This window comes from Phocoena sinus, chromosome 18, assembly GCF_008692025.1.
Source record: "Phocoena sinus isolate mPhoSin1 chromosome 18, mPhoSin1.pri, whole genome shotgun sequence".
NCBI classification, from domain to species: Eukaryota; Metazoa; Chordata; class Mammalia; order Artiodactyla; family Phocoenidae; genus Phocoena; species Phocoena sinus.
The window spans coordinates 5535997-5552280 of record NC_045780.1 but is presented as its reverse complement, the minus strand read 5'-3'; the positions used below and the strand labels follow the sequence as shown (position 1 = coordinate 5552280).

Here is a 16284-nt window from a genome sequence, read left to right as displayed (position 1 = left end):
AAGTTAAATAATGACTATAGTCAACAGTATTACATACTGTATACAAAAACCATGCTGTTTCAGTTCACGTGCTTAAATACGGTAGCGTGTCAAACACAAAACAACCATACACACCTAAAAAAAAGCCTCCAGGGCTTCCCTGGTGGCACAGTTGTTGAGAGTCCGCCTGTCAATGCAGGGGACGCGGGTTCATGCCCTGGTCGGGGAGGATCCCACGTGCCACGGAGCGGCTAGGCCCGTGAGCCATGGCCGCTGAGCCTGCAGGTCCAGAGCCTGTGCTCCGCAACGGGAGAGGCCACAACAGTGAGAGGCCCGCGTACCGCAAAAAAAAAAAAAAAAAGCCTCCAAAACAAAAAACTCTCGTGAGATCTTTTTAAATCAATCAACAGGACAAAATTCCCTTGTAATCATAAATTTTGAAGACTCTTGACTCAACAAGAGCAAGTTGTCACTGCACACAAAGTACAAATTAAAATAGAGGAAATACGTGGCTGAACTCCTAATTTGTTACAACAAAATTTAATCTGTTCTTTCCAAAGCACACCTTTATCTCAACACAATTCTGGAAGTTCACCCTGGAGGACTCTTCATTTAGGAGGAAAATAAAATTAACTTTTTCAAAGTTGAGCCCTTTTCTATAGGAACTATCATATTGTTAAACAAGTTTCAATCTAATCTAATCCATCACTTTAAGAAAAGAACAGACTGACGGGTTAAACAGTAAGAAGAACGTCACATTTAAGTCTAACAGAACAGAGAAGAGAGAGAATGTAACTGTTTGCTAAAGGGAAGTTGATTACTATAGATCATTAGCAATAAAAATGATAGTGGATTCAAATTACATAAAAATAATGACAGTCCTTTCAATATAAAATCACCAACTCATCAGACAGGGAATTACCATGTTATTTTAACAAAATGAGCTTAATATTCTATTCTTTTTTAATGTACTTAATAAAAGATAATCAGAGTAATAAGTATGACATTTCAAAGTTGACAGCATAAATTACTTGTGAAATTCAAGACCAAAAAACAAAGAAGCTTAAATGTCTCATAAAGAAAGAGTTTACAACAAATTTAAAAAGGATATCCCAACAGTAAAATAAAAGCATAGGACAGCAAAGAAACACCAAAGGTCAATAAACATAAGAGAAGCTCAATAGCAGCAGTAATCAAGTTTTAACAATGAGGGGTTTTGACTATAAAATGACAAAGATATGAAAGATTTTTACATCTCAGTGTTTTCAAGGCTGCAGAAAAACCAGCACCCATGAGTAGAAATATAAATTTGTGCAACATTTCTGAAAAGTTAGCTATCAATTATCAAAAGCTTAATTGTATATTTTGCCCTAGAAATTTATACTGTTTACAAAAACTTACACTGAGATAATCATATAAATGGGAAAAAATTTTTACCTTATAGAAGATCTTACCCTTCTATACTGTCCTAGAAAAATTTTTTTCTCTGAAACATAATATTATCTATCTTATTCCAAGTAAATTACTTGATCTAACTTCCATTTCCCAATCTGTATAATGGAAAAAAATAATCTCTCTCAAAGAATTGTTGAGGTGACTAAATGATAAAATGAAATTATAAAACATTTAATTTTATAAAAGTATTACCATATTACCTGAAACGGATACAGAAGATCATTGTCAACATAAATAAAATCAAGTCTGCCACTGCATAGTGAGAAAATCCCAGATGTATTTTCACCAAATTTGAAGGATATGTTTGAGAAGCTAACAGCTATGTGGGGAGGAGGGGCCTGAACACCTCAAAGAAAAGATGGACATTCTCAAAGCAACTACAGGAGAACGGCTTTTCCAATGGACAACTCTAATACAGCCTGATCCAGAGTGAGTAGCAACAATTTATTTATTTAATAATAGTTAATAGTTCCCAAACAAGACTAGAAAGGTTTGGCTAGCACCATGTAATACCAATAATAGCTTCCGTTTATTGGGCATTTCTCATTTAGTCCTCATAACACCTCTACATGCCAGGTACTAAGGTATTATTATTCTCATTTTGCAAATGAAGAAACAGAAAGGTTTAACTAAGCTTAAAGACACAAAGACAATCAATGAAGAAACAGGGATTCAAACCCTAAAACCTTGACCATTATTCAGTGCTACTGGGTTATTACTATTCCCAACTCTTTGCTCTTGGAGAGAGATAAAAACTCACCACGAGCTCTAAGCAAGCTATAAACAGGAACCATGATGCTCCCCTGCCTACAGGAACTTGGACTCCAACAATTCTACCATACATATCTCTAAATCCAAAGCCTGTGCACGTTCCCACAGCATGGCAAGCAGAGGTGAATGGAGGTTCAGTCAGCTCCAGTAAAAGAAGAATAGCTCTGAGTGTATTAATTTGGAACTCTAAATACAATTTTCCATAAAAACATTCCTGCACAGTACGCATGGGGAAAAGATATGGATGTGGCTGACTTGGAAATCTAAATACTAAGTAAAACAGTATTTGAGAACATATATAAAATGCTTAAAAATAGTTTTATAGGTGAAGTTTTAGGTTGTGATTCCCATTACGATTTATTTTTCAGTATCTTCCCCCTTTTCTCCTCACCTTTTATTTTTTCCCCGAGATCAATATTTGGTTCCACGTTCAATCAATATTTGGTTCCATGTTTTAAAATGAGCCTAGCCATCAGAAGGATTGCGGAAAGATTTACATCCCAGATTATCTATGCCATAATCCTATTAATTTCTCCAAATTTACTTTAGCTTTCTCCATAAAAGAACTCTACCATAATACTCACTAGTTTGTTATTCCTATTTGGTTCCCTATGTAAAAGTAAATAATGTAAAAGTCATCTTTTGAAGACATTAGAACAGAAATGTACACAAAAATTCTTACATGTCAAATTAATCAGAAATCATACTATATATATAGATCAGTAAGTTTTGTAACACAGATGATACAAAAAGGAAAGGATGCTCTTAAGATTTGAGAACAGTGGGGAGGAGGTTCCAAACTGAGATCAAGCAGAATCATCCCAAACTAGGCCTCCACCAGCTATACTTCCTCACAGATAAGCCATCAGGAGATAAGCCAGCCTCTTTTGATCCCACTTCCCTCATCCTGACAAAGAGCTTTAAAATCAAGAACAGAAGAAATAAACATGATACTTCACAAGTCTTTTGTCCTCTAAACCCAAAGAATTTAACTTGTTATTAAAACCTAAAAGATGTGAAAATCTGTCATCCCATTATCAGAAATAAAATGCAAATGCCCAGGTAAAGCTGCATATTGACTGAAACATCACACTAAAGTACAATTAAACTAAGAGATGTAAATGATGAGCACCAGAGTGTTTTCGCCTTAATGTGGGGAGGGGAGAAAGCTAAATAGGAAAATGACTAGACAACTAAAAAAGAGGGCAAAGAAGGACCAAGAAATATATAAAAAGGGAAAAAGCCAAGATTGCCAGACACAAATTTTGAAGGAACATTTGTCTCAATCATCTGTGGCTGCACAGCTTAGCGAGAACAGTTAGCAAGATATCATCATGTTATTTATGAATATCTGTATCTCTACATCTAACTTTGTTATAAAGGTACTTTGTTCCCAGAGGAGTTCTGACCGAAAATTTTACTGCTGTCCAGACCACATTTGTGATTCCCAGTGACTCTCAGGTCTTTTTCTGTCATACCAGTTCTCGGCTTTATCTACCCTGTTGTTAAGGTTTCCTTATGCATTAATGTCTAATATATTCACTCCCATTTTCAACAGAACTCCATCTCCAGTGTTTTGGGGGGCTTACTCTCCCACTGAGTATACAGCCATAATTCAACTCCTTCCACCACCACCCTTGGCCAACAATAATTGTACACATTTTCAAATAAATGTTACTTTTATAAATAAAAGTAACAAATAAAAGGTTACTTTTCCTATCTATATTTATGTATTTCTAACGTAGAAAATTTTAAAACTCAGTGCTTCTCAAATATCAACTGTAAAAGATCACATTTTTAAAAAATTTCCTATGCATCATAGTCCTATATGTTCATAAAACAAAAATGAATTACTAGAAAAATGATGACACATTTGGATGTTGTGGTATTATCAGATTGTTATAGAAGTTTCTAAACATTTACTTTTAACGTTTTAACTTATCTCCCTACAGACAGGAAACAACTCACCGTCTAGCTCCAGTCACTCGCCACCCTATGAGCATCAGTGCCCTAAGGCACATATATTCTCAGCATACAGCTCTTCAGGAAATTTTCCACGTTTGACAACAATAAACCAACCCAGACAAATGGCTAGGAACCTTCTTCTATACTGTTTTCACATCACACATTTTACTTCAACAAGTCCTTACATATACAAGGCCCTCTGCCATAGTTTCTTAGCTTATCTGTGATAGAAGAGAATTTTTAAATTTACTGAAGATCCTAACTCTCTACTTGTAATCAAACAATTCCTTCTGCTTAATATGTTTGCTTCCCCATATTCCTCACCCTCAAAAACCACAACTCAAAACTTCTCCATAAACTCTTCTGGATCTAGAGAATTCTCTGCCACTAGGCAATCATCCCACATTTAAATCCACGCCGATTAATACATCGCTGTGTAAATGTTCTCTAGTAGAGTCATGCACTGTCTCTTGAATTAGATTTGAGGAAAGCAAGAAAAACATCAGCCCATTCTTTTTAAGTTTTTCACACAGCCCAGAGTAAGACTGCCCACAGTTAAAATATCCGACTCATCAGACCCAAGTAATTCACATACCCCACAGGCAAAAAGCAGCATTTGCAGCTCAGGGGTTGGCCCAACTGAGATTTTCAGAAAATAATTTATCTAACTAGCCATGAAATAGTAAGTATGGCCTAACTACCTGTTTTCCAATCTCATTCTGAAATAAAATGTCACTGAGTTATCATGATAGCCTGCTTAGATCAACTGGAATTATGACTGAATATTTACATAAATTTGAGGTACTTCCACTAAAATTACATCATTAAACAGACGTTATAAATTACTAAAACAAAAGAATAATAGACGGAGGGTGGGGGGGATGAACTGGGAGATTGGGATTGACATGTATACACTGATGTGTATAAAACTGATGACTAATAAGGACCTGCTGTATAAAAAAATTAAATTAAATTAAAAAAAAAAAGAATAGACAAAGTCTCCATATGCCTTCAATTCACAGCATGCAATACTCCCATACCAAGAGTTGTTTTTTTTTACCAAGAGTATTTCTAATACAAAGGAATTTTAAACCTTCTCAACTCAACCATTAAACAATTTAAAAATATATGCAACCTGTACCCACAAAGATTCCTAATCATGGAGCCCACTACTGGAAAAAAATCTCTATGTCCCTACATATTATTTTAAATATAAATGGCAAGAAAATATGGTCCTTCAAAGATATACTATATGAATACTGAGTTTCTAAGTAGAGGCTGACACGTAGGTCCTTTCAGTTTAGCCAAACATTGAGTTTTAGAGATGAAAGACACCACAGCAATTATCCAGGCCATGCTCATCATTTCACAGATGTGAAGATTACAGCCTAGAAGGTTGTCCCAAGGTCACAAAGCTAGAGATCCAGGACCTCAAAAACTGCAGCACAGTGCTCACGTCACTAATCTGCTTCCATTTGGATACATTCTAATCTCTCTCCAAATACAGATGTCACATTTATAGTAATATTTCCTTCTATTATTTTCCTTTACTAAAATAAATTTTAGAAGGATGGGTATTATAATCTCCTTTTTCAAATCTCCAGGGCTCTTTACTATTTTGTCAAAAATTAATGTCAACAACAACAAAAAAATTAATGTCAACAGCTCTAAATCACATATTTCAACTTTAAGATGCAATCCACCAAACCCTCATAAGTATTTATTTGCCATTCTAGTCTTACTTTCTACTCATACATCAGAAATGCTACTTATCACAGTCAACAGATTATTATTTTTAAAAATGTGAAAAAGCTACTGGGGGACCCGTAAGACTACTTAAGGGCTTTTTGTTTTCCCCTACACTAAACAGCTCCAAATAACCTGACTTCTAGGTCGTACCTGCTTTCCAGCACTTCACTGCTTCCTTCCATATTGAAGGTTTTGTCTACTGTCACTTCTCACTCACCTCTCACTGCTTGTGTCCAACTCTATTCCACTTCTACCATAGGGATTTAGAAAATACATATTCTCATTTCTGAGATTAGTATGTAAAGCAAAAGTAAATGTGTTCTTGGTGAGAGCCTGTAAGGAAGTCTATAAAACCAAACCCATACCTTTTAGTCTACCAATCTTAGCTGCTTAAAAGCATTTTGTAATTAATTACCTCCTTGTTCTCATCTATTTTCTAAAAGGAGATAATACTAGGTACATGAGGTATTGATATAATTCATACCTGACCCCACAGTTTTATTTTCTTGTCTAGAGAACATCTACCTAGTATTCTTGAAATTCGTTTTATACTACCTTCTGATCAGAGACTTCCTTAAAGCACCTTAAGCTTACATCAGTTTTCTAAAATTAATATTTTCTTTTTGATCTTTCTCCTATTACTTAGGAAACTGAATTAGTTATAACTTTATAGTAATTTCCGCCAAGATTTACAACCTCCTAAACATCTTTAGCTGCTACTGATCCTAACCAAAATTAGCACCGTCTCTAGATTACTATTAACGTAGTGATTCTCAGTAAGACTCAAAGGCATCAAACTATAATAAACTACTACAAGGTACTTCAAAATCGATTCACGGTCTATCAACCTCAATTCCAAATAAAACTAAATTAAATTTCTAATATAAAGAGATTTTAAACTGTTTTCAAACAGTTGGGCCAATTATGAAAAGCTGAAGATTTTAAGTTTGCCTTGTAATGAGGAGTTTAAGTTAGGGGAGAAATCTTTGGTATTTAGACAAAGCAGTCAGAAAATAAAGTTAAAAGATGATTAATATACCTACAATGGGTCACATAACATCTAATTTAATGTTGTAGTTGCTGTTATCATAAAAAGAATGCATTAAGATAAAGAAAATGAGCAAAAGTAAGAAGATTTCATCCCTTCACATAAAATGTCTCTATTTCATGCACAGAGATCAAATAAAATTCTGCATATAAGAGATATACACCAAGGAAAATGGTTAACAAAAAGCAAGAAAAACATTACAGTCCTCCCCCACTTAAGACAACACTGACCATTAGGTAGGTAACATCCCAGTATCACCCCTATGTTCCATTTAGTTTCACGTAAGTTTCCATCTCACCTACCTTTCTTCTCTGAGAGATGTTGAGGGCACCAAAGTCATTAAACAAGGATGAAGCAGGTGAAGTTAGAGGATCTGGAAGGTAAGTTACATAAGTTTCCACACAGACAACTCAGGAAACCTATAAATCTAATAAATGTTTAACTTGAATGCTTATAAAGTAGTAAAAAAAAAATCATATACCACAACAATAAACTCAATGCCTCACACAGTGGGTGTTCAAATATTTTGTAATTGAATGAAACACAAACTGGAGACTACTTCATTCAGCCAATAGTCAGTACACATCTATTCAGAAGCTATACGAATTAGAATGCATCTATTTGCTGAGAACCAAAAGAAAAATAAAATAGAAAAAAAAGGTGATCTTAACCATGTTATTAGGAATGTGTTTATGAAGGAAGTCTTCCTGTAGTTTGTGTTCTTGAGACCAAACCATAAGAAAAATAAAAAGGAGTAGGGGTGGCAGGGAGAGTAGTCAAACATACTCTGAGCGATAGGACTTGGATGTTAACACTTAGGCAAGACCTTAAAACCATCTACCCTACAGAATATTCCATACTTTTAAGTTTATCACCACATACTTGATATTCTTACTAAAAAGATAAGGTAAATTAAGTTTTTAAAGATGAAAATATTAAATGTTTCAAAACACAAACATGAAATCCAAAGGTTTTATAGGTTCAAAGCTCTATTACTCTGCGGCCAGAAGTTACAAACAAAAGTACATCTCTAAATTGTTTCTCACTTAACAAATCAGAAGAGTTTCTGAAAAGGAATGCATGGTATACATTGAAATATTTTTGTCTTCATTTCTGAGCTTTAGTTAGTCCTATGTTTCTCATTAAATTATCTGTAAAATCCTAAAGAAAACAGAGTAAATGTTGTCATTTAAAGGAACCTTAAATCTCTTCATAATGCAGTACATATAAGTTGCTGCTTAATTTCTCTGGTTTCTTCTGTATGGATTTTCACAGTCTAGTCCTTCATTAGAATTAACATTAATTTAATATAACTAATAATGCAAAGAGAAAGAAGTTAATAAAATAATAAGATACAAGATTTTTATGTAATTTATACATTCAAGACTATAAAAATAGGTATTATTCATCCTTTACGCTACCTTTGATAGCATTTAAAAGTCAGCATATAAACTCTATGGGAATGCCAAAAATATTATAATGCTACATATTAGTTTCTAATAATTTTATTCAATATTAAAATGTTGCTATTTTTTCCTACAGCAAAAGAAGAAATTTCTAAGTAATGAGAGATTCGATACACACACATAAAATGTCTATCTCAGAAATAATCAACATGCAAATTCTTATTCTCATCGTTATAAATAACTGTTTACATTTTACCAATATAGAATATTAATATTGTTACATATTTTTTAAAAAACCATTCCTGAACATTTATTTTTAAAAATAGGATGCAGAAAGATACAAAAGAAACATTTATTTTTAAATTAGGATATGAAAAGGAAATTCTGTATCAAAAGGCTTAAAAATGTCCATAATCTTTGAAACAGTAATTCCATGTCTAAGAATGTTTCCAAAAGAAATAACTCAAAATATGAACAGATTCATACACATAAGTCCAATACTGGACTTTAAAAAAACAAAAGTAAGTAAATTATGAAAATAAACAACAGGATTCAATTTATAATGACCTAGAAACACTCATGTTATAATTTAAAAGTATATTTAATGCAATCTCAGGTATTATTATGTATATAAAGTATTATGTATTATGTGTATATGTATGTATATACATATATCCAAACCTTAATACTAGTTGTCTCTGAGTGTGAAGATAACAGATCATATTCTTCCTTACATCTATCTGTAATTTTCAAAATTTTTACAATGGACATATTGTTTTTAGAGTCAGAAATACATATATCTGTAAGAGAAAAAGGGACCAAGTCTTACCATGGCCTGCATATGGCTTGGCACTGTCATTTAGAAGGCTTGGGGAGCTGCTACTATTAGTCATTCTCTGAAACATAAAATATATATACATAATATCTTTGAGGAATACAGAATTAAGAATATTCAACCGATTAAGTTAAGACTGACCCTCTTTGCGTCTTCCCCTCCAATCCATCGTTCACATCAGTGACACTCTAATCCTCCTATAAATGCTGCTGCTTGGATTACAATCATCTATGCAGAAACTTCGAAATACTCTCTATAACACATCAAATGAAAAGTTTACTCAATAGCCAGGTATTTAAAACCAAAGTCACAGAACTATTTTGAATTGCACTTCCATAACTTTTTAGCCTGAGCAAGACACATAACTACTAAGTTTCCTTATCCATAAAATATAAACTCCAGTATCCATCCAAGAGGATGTGAATGACTGTAAGTCAATAAACACTCTCTACTATTCTCTCCCAATGCATATTATCCTTCATACACCTCACAGATTCTATAAAATTAGGCTCTTCTCTGTTCTCTAAATACGTCCCCGCGCTTTCTTAACACACTCCACAGCCTCTATGGTCTCACGATCCTCAAAGGCCCTCATTCCACACTCAACAAAACACACAGAGGAGTGAAACCAGTCTCTTTCTATCCATCCTCTACATTCTCCAACTCCACCCTTGAAAGCTCACCCTGACTCCAAACCTACAAGAGACGGCTCACCTATATCCCACCTACATCATCACCTCCTAAAATCCCACCTCCCACTCAACAAAAGTGAAAACAAATGAAAACTCCAGATGTCTCCATCCCCGGAATAAACTTCAGTGTTTAGTGCCATATAAATCCATACCAACAATACCTGCATCAAGGGATACTTTGTTTCTACAGGGCTTCCAAATCCATTAACTCCAATAAAGCTGGTGCTGAAATATGAATCTGTGAGGCTGGTATCAGTTAAAGCACCTCCATCTATTCCAGGAACTGAAAGAGAAGGAAAATTCAAGTATTTAAATTATTTTAAAGCACAAAACACTGATGTAGTTTCTCTGTTCCCAAATAAGTTTTAAAGCCTCAAATCTCTGTCACACTTGTTTTTATTTACCTGTTCATAAGAAAAGGCAGAACCAAATAAAACTGTCTCAACTCTAGAAACTTGTTAAACAATGCTCAAGTTGAAATTTTTTTTTCCACAGAGATAGCTATTTATTTTATATTAGTTACCTGAGAGCCACCAAGCACAACATGAAGAAACAAAGCACACTTGCATTTCTACTTTTCTCATCAAGTTTTTTTCTTTAACTTTGCAAGAGGACAGGAGAATATAAACCACTGCAATTTCTCCTGTGAATCTTCATATGCTAAACAGAGACAAGTTTCTCAGGACTGTTTCTCATAACACATCTTAAGAAACAGACCAGCAGTCTCATATTAACTCATAATTCAGTAAGCCAATTCTACCGTGGGAGCAATGGGATAGAGCCGAGGGATACAGACAAGCTTTCTGTCGATTTTACGGCAGAATAATACAGAATCATTGTAACTACTAACACAACCCATCATATAGCAACAAAGTGATGGACAATGTTTTAGATGCTATTTCCTGGTAAGTACAGTTCATCCTTGAACAACACAGGTTTGAACTGCATGGGTCCAATTATACGCAGACTTTTTCTCAATAAATATATTAGAAAAAGTTTTGGAGATTTGTGACAATCTGAAAAACTCAAAGATGGACCTCGTAGCCTATAAATATCAAAAAAAATGAAGAAATCGTACGTCATGAATGCATAAAATATATGTAAATGTGGATACCACTCTATCCTTACATAGGCATAAGGTGAGTGACATTTAATATAAAATTAATGTGTTAGTTTTCTTACTGTTTTATAACTTTGCTTTCAAAGAATTACATTACCGTACAGTATGCCTCTCTCTCTCTGAACTGGAGAAACTATTACAGGTGACATAACCTATCATCACAGGTTAAGTGTTTTTCTTTAAGTGTAACACTTCCAATACTGTATAATGAATATGACTATGAAAATTTTATAATGATTCATTTATTAGCGTATAGGCCAGGCTATTGTGAAGCAACCATGTCACTTACACTAAGCTACCATAAAGCAATCATACTGCTGCTTCTTCATTATCAGTGCAGGACACCTGTAAATAAATACGAATTTCTTTTTCACATTATCTTTTCATTTTTGATGTCTAGTGTTAGTAAAACATATGACACTTTGTATCATATAAGGCAACAGTGATGTAGGTACAGACAGAAAGTGGTTCACCTTGTAAGTATACAATGTAAATTTATATCGATCAATACAGTACAGAACTGAAAATGTATTTTCTCTTCCTTATGATCTTAATAGCCTTTCCTTTTCTCTAGCTTACTTTATTGTAAGACTACAGTATATAATACATATAACATAGAAAATATGTTAATCGACTGTTTATGTTATTGGATAGGGCTTCCCAGTCAACAACAGGCTATTAGTAGTTAAGTTTGGGAGCAGCCTGAGGGGCTGGAGTTCCATAGACCATGCTTTTTTAAATAAAAAAAAAAAGCCCAGCTGAAACTACTAAGTGGTTCTCCTCTGCCAACTAGGACATCAGAGACAAGATGCTGGCAGTGCTCATCCCAAGGGATGAAATCCAAACTTCCTAGTCTGACATTAAAAAGCCCTCAACAATCTGTTCTCAACCTATCATTCTAGTATTTCCTGAAAGTGCTGGGTTTGAGACTCAATTCTGCCACTTACTAGCCACAATGTCTTAGGCAAAATGGTTATAAAGTAGAGATGATACCATGACTTGTAAAATGAGCCTCATACCATCTACCCTGCAAACTTCCACAAAAAGTTATGAAAAACAATGAAACAGTATCTTAAAAGTTCTTGTAAAAATCCTGATGGTTGCACAGCTCTATAAATTTACTAAAAGTAATTGAATTGTACATTTACAATGGGTGAATTTTATAGCATGTAAATTATATTTCAACAAAGCTCCTTTTTAAAATCGGTGGAGAAAAATGGGATTACTCAATAAATGGACTTAAGACAACTGTGTATCCAGCAGGGAGAAAACTGAGTACCTTACACAGATATTTCCAAAAGATCAAAGATTATAATGTCAAAGTATACACCTACTATAAAAAGGTCTTACAATAATCCTAACATTATTGAATTCTCTCCTCCAGTCAAAATGATAAACTCACTATATTTTGAAGGTCCACACTTCATCAATTCTAACACACACACACACACACACACACACACACACACCCCAACTCTATGTTCTTCAAGACACAGGTATAATGGAAAAAAACCAAAACACTTGAAGTTAGTCATTCAGTTCTAATCCAACTCTTGCCATTCACTAGCTGAATGACCTTGAGCAAAACCCTCTAAATTTCATTTCTTCATCTGCAAGAGAAGGCAATCCCAGCTCACTCACAGGGTTGTGAAAGGGACTCAAGTGAAGTAACCTATGCAGAATGCCTAGCACCCTGTCTCATAGGTAATCATAAATGTTATTTTCCTCTTCTCTTATCTCTAGAACGTATACCCCAATTATTCCAAGTTGTGTTTAACACACAACTCTATCTCTTAAGATACTGTTTATATCATTCATGTGACAAAATTTTTTTCCTTTGATCTCTTATTGCTGTCTTCAACTACTTAAACATTTAAATTCTTACCTGTTTCTGAACTATCTACCCATCTAAATTATCTGTAAACTGAGATTTGGGACTACTCCTGATATTTTTCTGGTATGCCCTATTCTACTAGCACATTTACATAAACACTTATTTACAGTTAAGCCCTTTTTTAAAGTAGGTATTTTTAAAACTTGATAAAAGATACAATAGATTTTCACAACCAACTTCTATAAAACACCCCATGCAAATGATATTATTGCCTCCATTTTTCTGATGAGGCAATGAGACTCAAAGACACTAGATTGACAGCACAGTGTGGATGCAGGCCCAAGAAACAGGGGCTCCTCGACCACTCAGCAGACACTCACACCATCCTTTTCTGTACTGCACTGCGGAATGAGCACAAACTTTTAGCAAATACAACTGCCCATAAGGTCTGTTTCAGCCAGTTGCCAACTACTGATCTTTGACAGCATATTTAACCTAAGTCTTTTTTTTTCCTCCTCTGTAAAATAGAAACGACAACACCTACTTTCCAGTGTTTTATGAGAATAAAAGGCCTGGAAGTTTGTACCTCTTGACTATCTTCACTTATGCCCCTGGACCCCTGCATCTGGCAACCACCAATCCGTTCTCCACTGTATCTGTGAGTTTGGGGTTTTAGTTTTTATTTATTTTTTTATTTTTGGCTGCGTTGGGTCTTTGTTGCTGCGCATGGGCTTTCTCTAGTTGTGGTGAGCGGGGGCTACTCTTTGTTGCGGTGCGCGGGCTTCTCATTGCAGTGGCTTCTCTTGTTGCGGAGCACAGGCTCTACGCGCGTGGGCTTCAGTAGTTGTGGCACATGGGCTCAGTGGTTGTGGCTCACAGGCTCTAGAGTGCAGGCTCAGTAGTTGTGGCACACGGGCTTAGCTGCTCCATGGCATGTGGGATCTTCCTGGACCAGGGCTCTAACCCGTGTCCCCTGCATTGGCAGGCAGATTCTTAACCACTGCGCCACCAGGGAAGCCCCAAGTTTGGGGTTTTTTTAAGATTCCATATGTAAGTGAGATCATACTGTACTTGCCTCTACATAGTTTTTTTTTTTAATGTAACAAGTTTAAACCAGATTACTGTACGCTCCTTAACATACGTGTACATTTTGTGTTAATTTATGTATTAGTATACATAATACATTAAGATATAACAGCTTAGGGCCATCATTTGTAATAGTAAAAGACTGTAAACAATCTAAACAGCCACTAAAAAGAGTAAGGTGTATTTTTATGTGTGGATGTGGAAGAAACTAGAAGATATGCAGTTTGCTGAAAAAATTCAAAGTACATTAGGCTTCCGTGTGTGCACACGTGTATATGTGTGTCAGTATGTGCTACAGATAGGTTAATATAAACATGAGTCATAGTACAGACAAAGAATATTTCTGAATAGATACATAATAACTTGGAAAGAGTGACTGTCTTTTGGAGAGGGATCAGGGAATTAAGGAAGAAGGGAGACTATTTTTCACTGTGTACCCTTTTGTGCTATTTAAGTTTTTAACCTGTGCATGCAGTACGTTTTTAATTCCAAAAGCAAGATACTGTTCCCAGTTTTCTAAAGCTGGAACTTTTAATAGTAAAAATATAATTAAAAACTAGTTTTAGAAAAATGGGTACAACATCTTTAGTTTTTTAAAGAAAAAGCAAGATACCAATAAAGACATCAAAAAAGGAAGAGGTTTTATCGGAAGAGGACTATTACCCCCATGCCAATTAACTCAGCCAAGATAAATGAGCATGTCCTCCCCTAAACTGAAGTTAAGCTGCTGAGAGGTCAGTGATTTTAAAAGCTGTTGGGAAGGGAACAAGATGAATTCTAAAGATTGAACATAAAATAATTCGTTTTCTAGAACATAAACATTTAGAAAAACACAGAAACATTTTAGAGCTGAAGAAATTTTAGACATCATGTACTCCATACCCCTTTCTCCTATTTACAGATAAGGAAATATATTTCCACATGGACTAAGCTGCTAGCCTAAGATCAAAGTTACTTTGTAAGAGAGTATTAAAATCAAAATCTCAGGACCCCCAGTCCAGAAATAATTCCTATATACTGAAAGGAGACACAAATATTTTATGTATTGATTTGTTAACAATTATATGATAACAGTACATAAAACAAATATTTTATCACATTCCTTTGTATAGTTTCAGCTCATAAACTACCTTATAAACAGAATATAAAGTTAATATGGAAAAACAAATGTAAGAAATACTGCTCTAAAACTGGAGTGTGTGTATGCGTGCCCATGTTACGGACCTGACCTGTTTCCCCCCCAAAATTCACATATTGAAGCCCTAACCCCCAATGTGAGTGTATTTGGAGACAGGCCCCTTAGCAGTAATCAAGGTCACATACACAAGACTATTCATGATGATTAACCCTGGGCAATAAGATGAGATTGGCTTACTTTGACTTTATACACTGCTGTTCCAATGAAAATTTTTACAGAAAAGTTTATGGCTTTTATTAACTTAAAAACTAAATTAAATTCAACCTTAAAATAGATTTAAAAACTATTTCTAGGTGCTGTAAATGTTCATACCTTTGTACACAAAAGCACATATGCCTATAGAAAAGCAAACAGACAAACGAAAGCCACTCCAAAATAAAGATAGATATAAATCTGCCAAGTTAAAAAGAAAAGAGAAAAATTCAGCAAGAAAAACTCTCAATATACACAACTTGGCTGAATCTTGAGGGAATTATTCTGAGTCAAAAAAAAAAAAAAAAGCCTAATCCCAGAAGATCACATGCTATATAATTCCATTTATAGAACATTCTTTTTTTTGGGGGGGGGGGCCATGCCACAGCTTGAGGGAATCTTAGTTCCGGGACCAGGGACTGAACTCAGGCCACGGCAGTGAAGCACAGAGTCCTAACCACCAGACCACCAGGGAATTCCCTATAGAGTCTTTTTTTTTTTTTTAATTTTATTTACTTTTTATACAGCAGGTCCTTATTAGTCATCCATTTTATACACATCAGTGTATACATGTCAATCCCAATCTCCCAGTTCATCCCACCCCCACCCCGCCCTATAGAACATTCTTGAAATGACAAAATTACAGAAATGGAGAGCAAATTAGTGGTTGCCAGGGATTGGTAGGGAGAGTTACAAAAGGGCCACTTGAGGGTGACAGAGCTGTTCTATGTCTTGACTGTGTTGGCAGGCACAAAACATACACACGATAACACTCCACAGAACTAAATATACACACGTGTGCACACACAAGTACAAATAAGACTCAGAAAATCTGAATAAGGTAAGTGGATTGTATCAATCAATGTGGTTGTGACACTGTACTACAGCTATGAAAGGTATTACCACTGGGGGAAACAGTGATGGGACAAAAAGCTCTTTCTGTATTATTTCTTA

At 34.9% G+C, this 16284-nt stretch overlaps 1 protein-coding gene across 11 annotated transcripts in view; it reads right to left on the bottom strand.

The window, feature by feature from the left end:
* PAN3 (poly(A) specific ribonuclease subunit PAN3) overlaps nt 1-16284 on the bottom strand; it is a 118717-nt gene that overhangs the window by 96779 nt on the left and 5654 nt on the right. For all 11 annotated transcript variants that reach the window (XR_004346620.1, XR_004346621.1, XM_032610765.1 and 8 more), the window contains exons 2-4: nt 10062-10183; nt 9203-9269; nt 7270-7340 (exon numbers count right to left, since the gene is read on the bottom strand). Coding sequence is in view for 9 of the 11 variants with exons in the window: in XM_032610759.1 (XP_032466650.1) it covers nt 7270-7340; nt 9203-9269; nt 10062-10183 (260 nt within the window). In the remaining 2 variants the exon portion in view is untranslated. The remainder of the gene's footprint in view (nt 1-7269; nt 7341-9202; nt 9270-10061; nt 10184-16284) is intronic.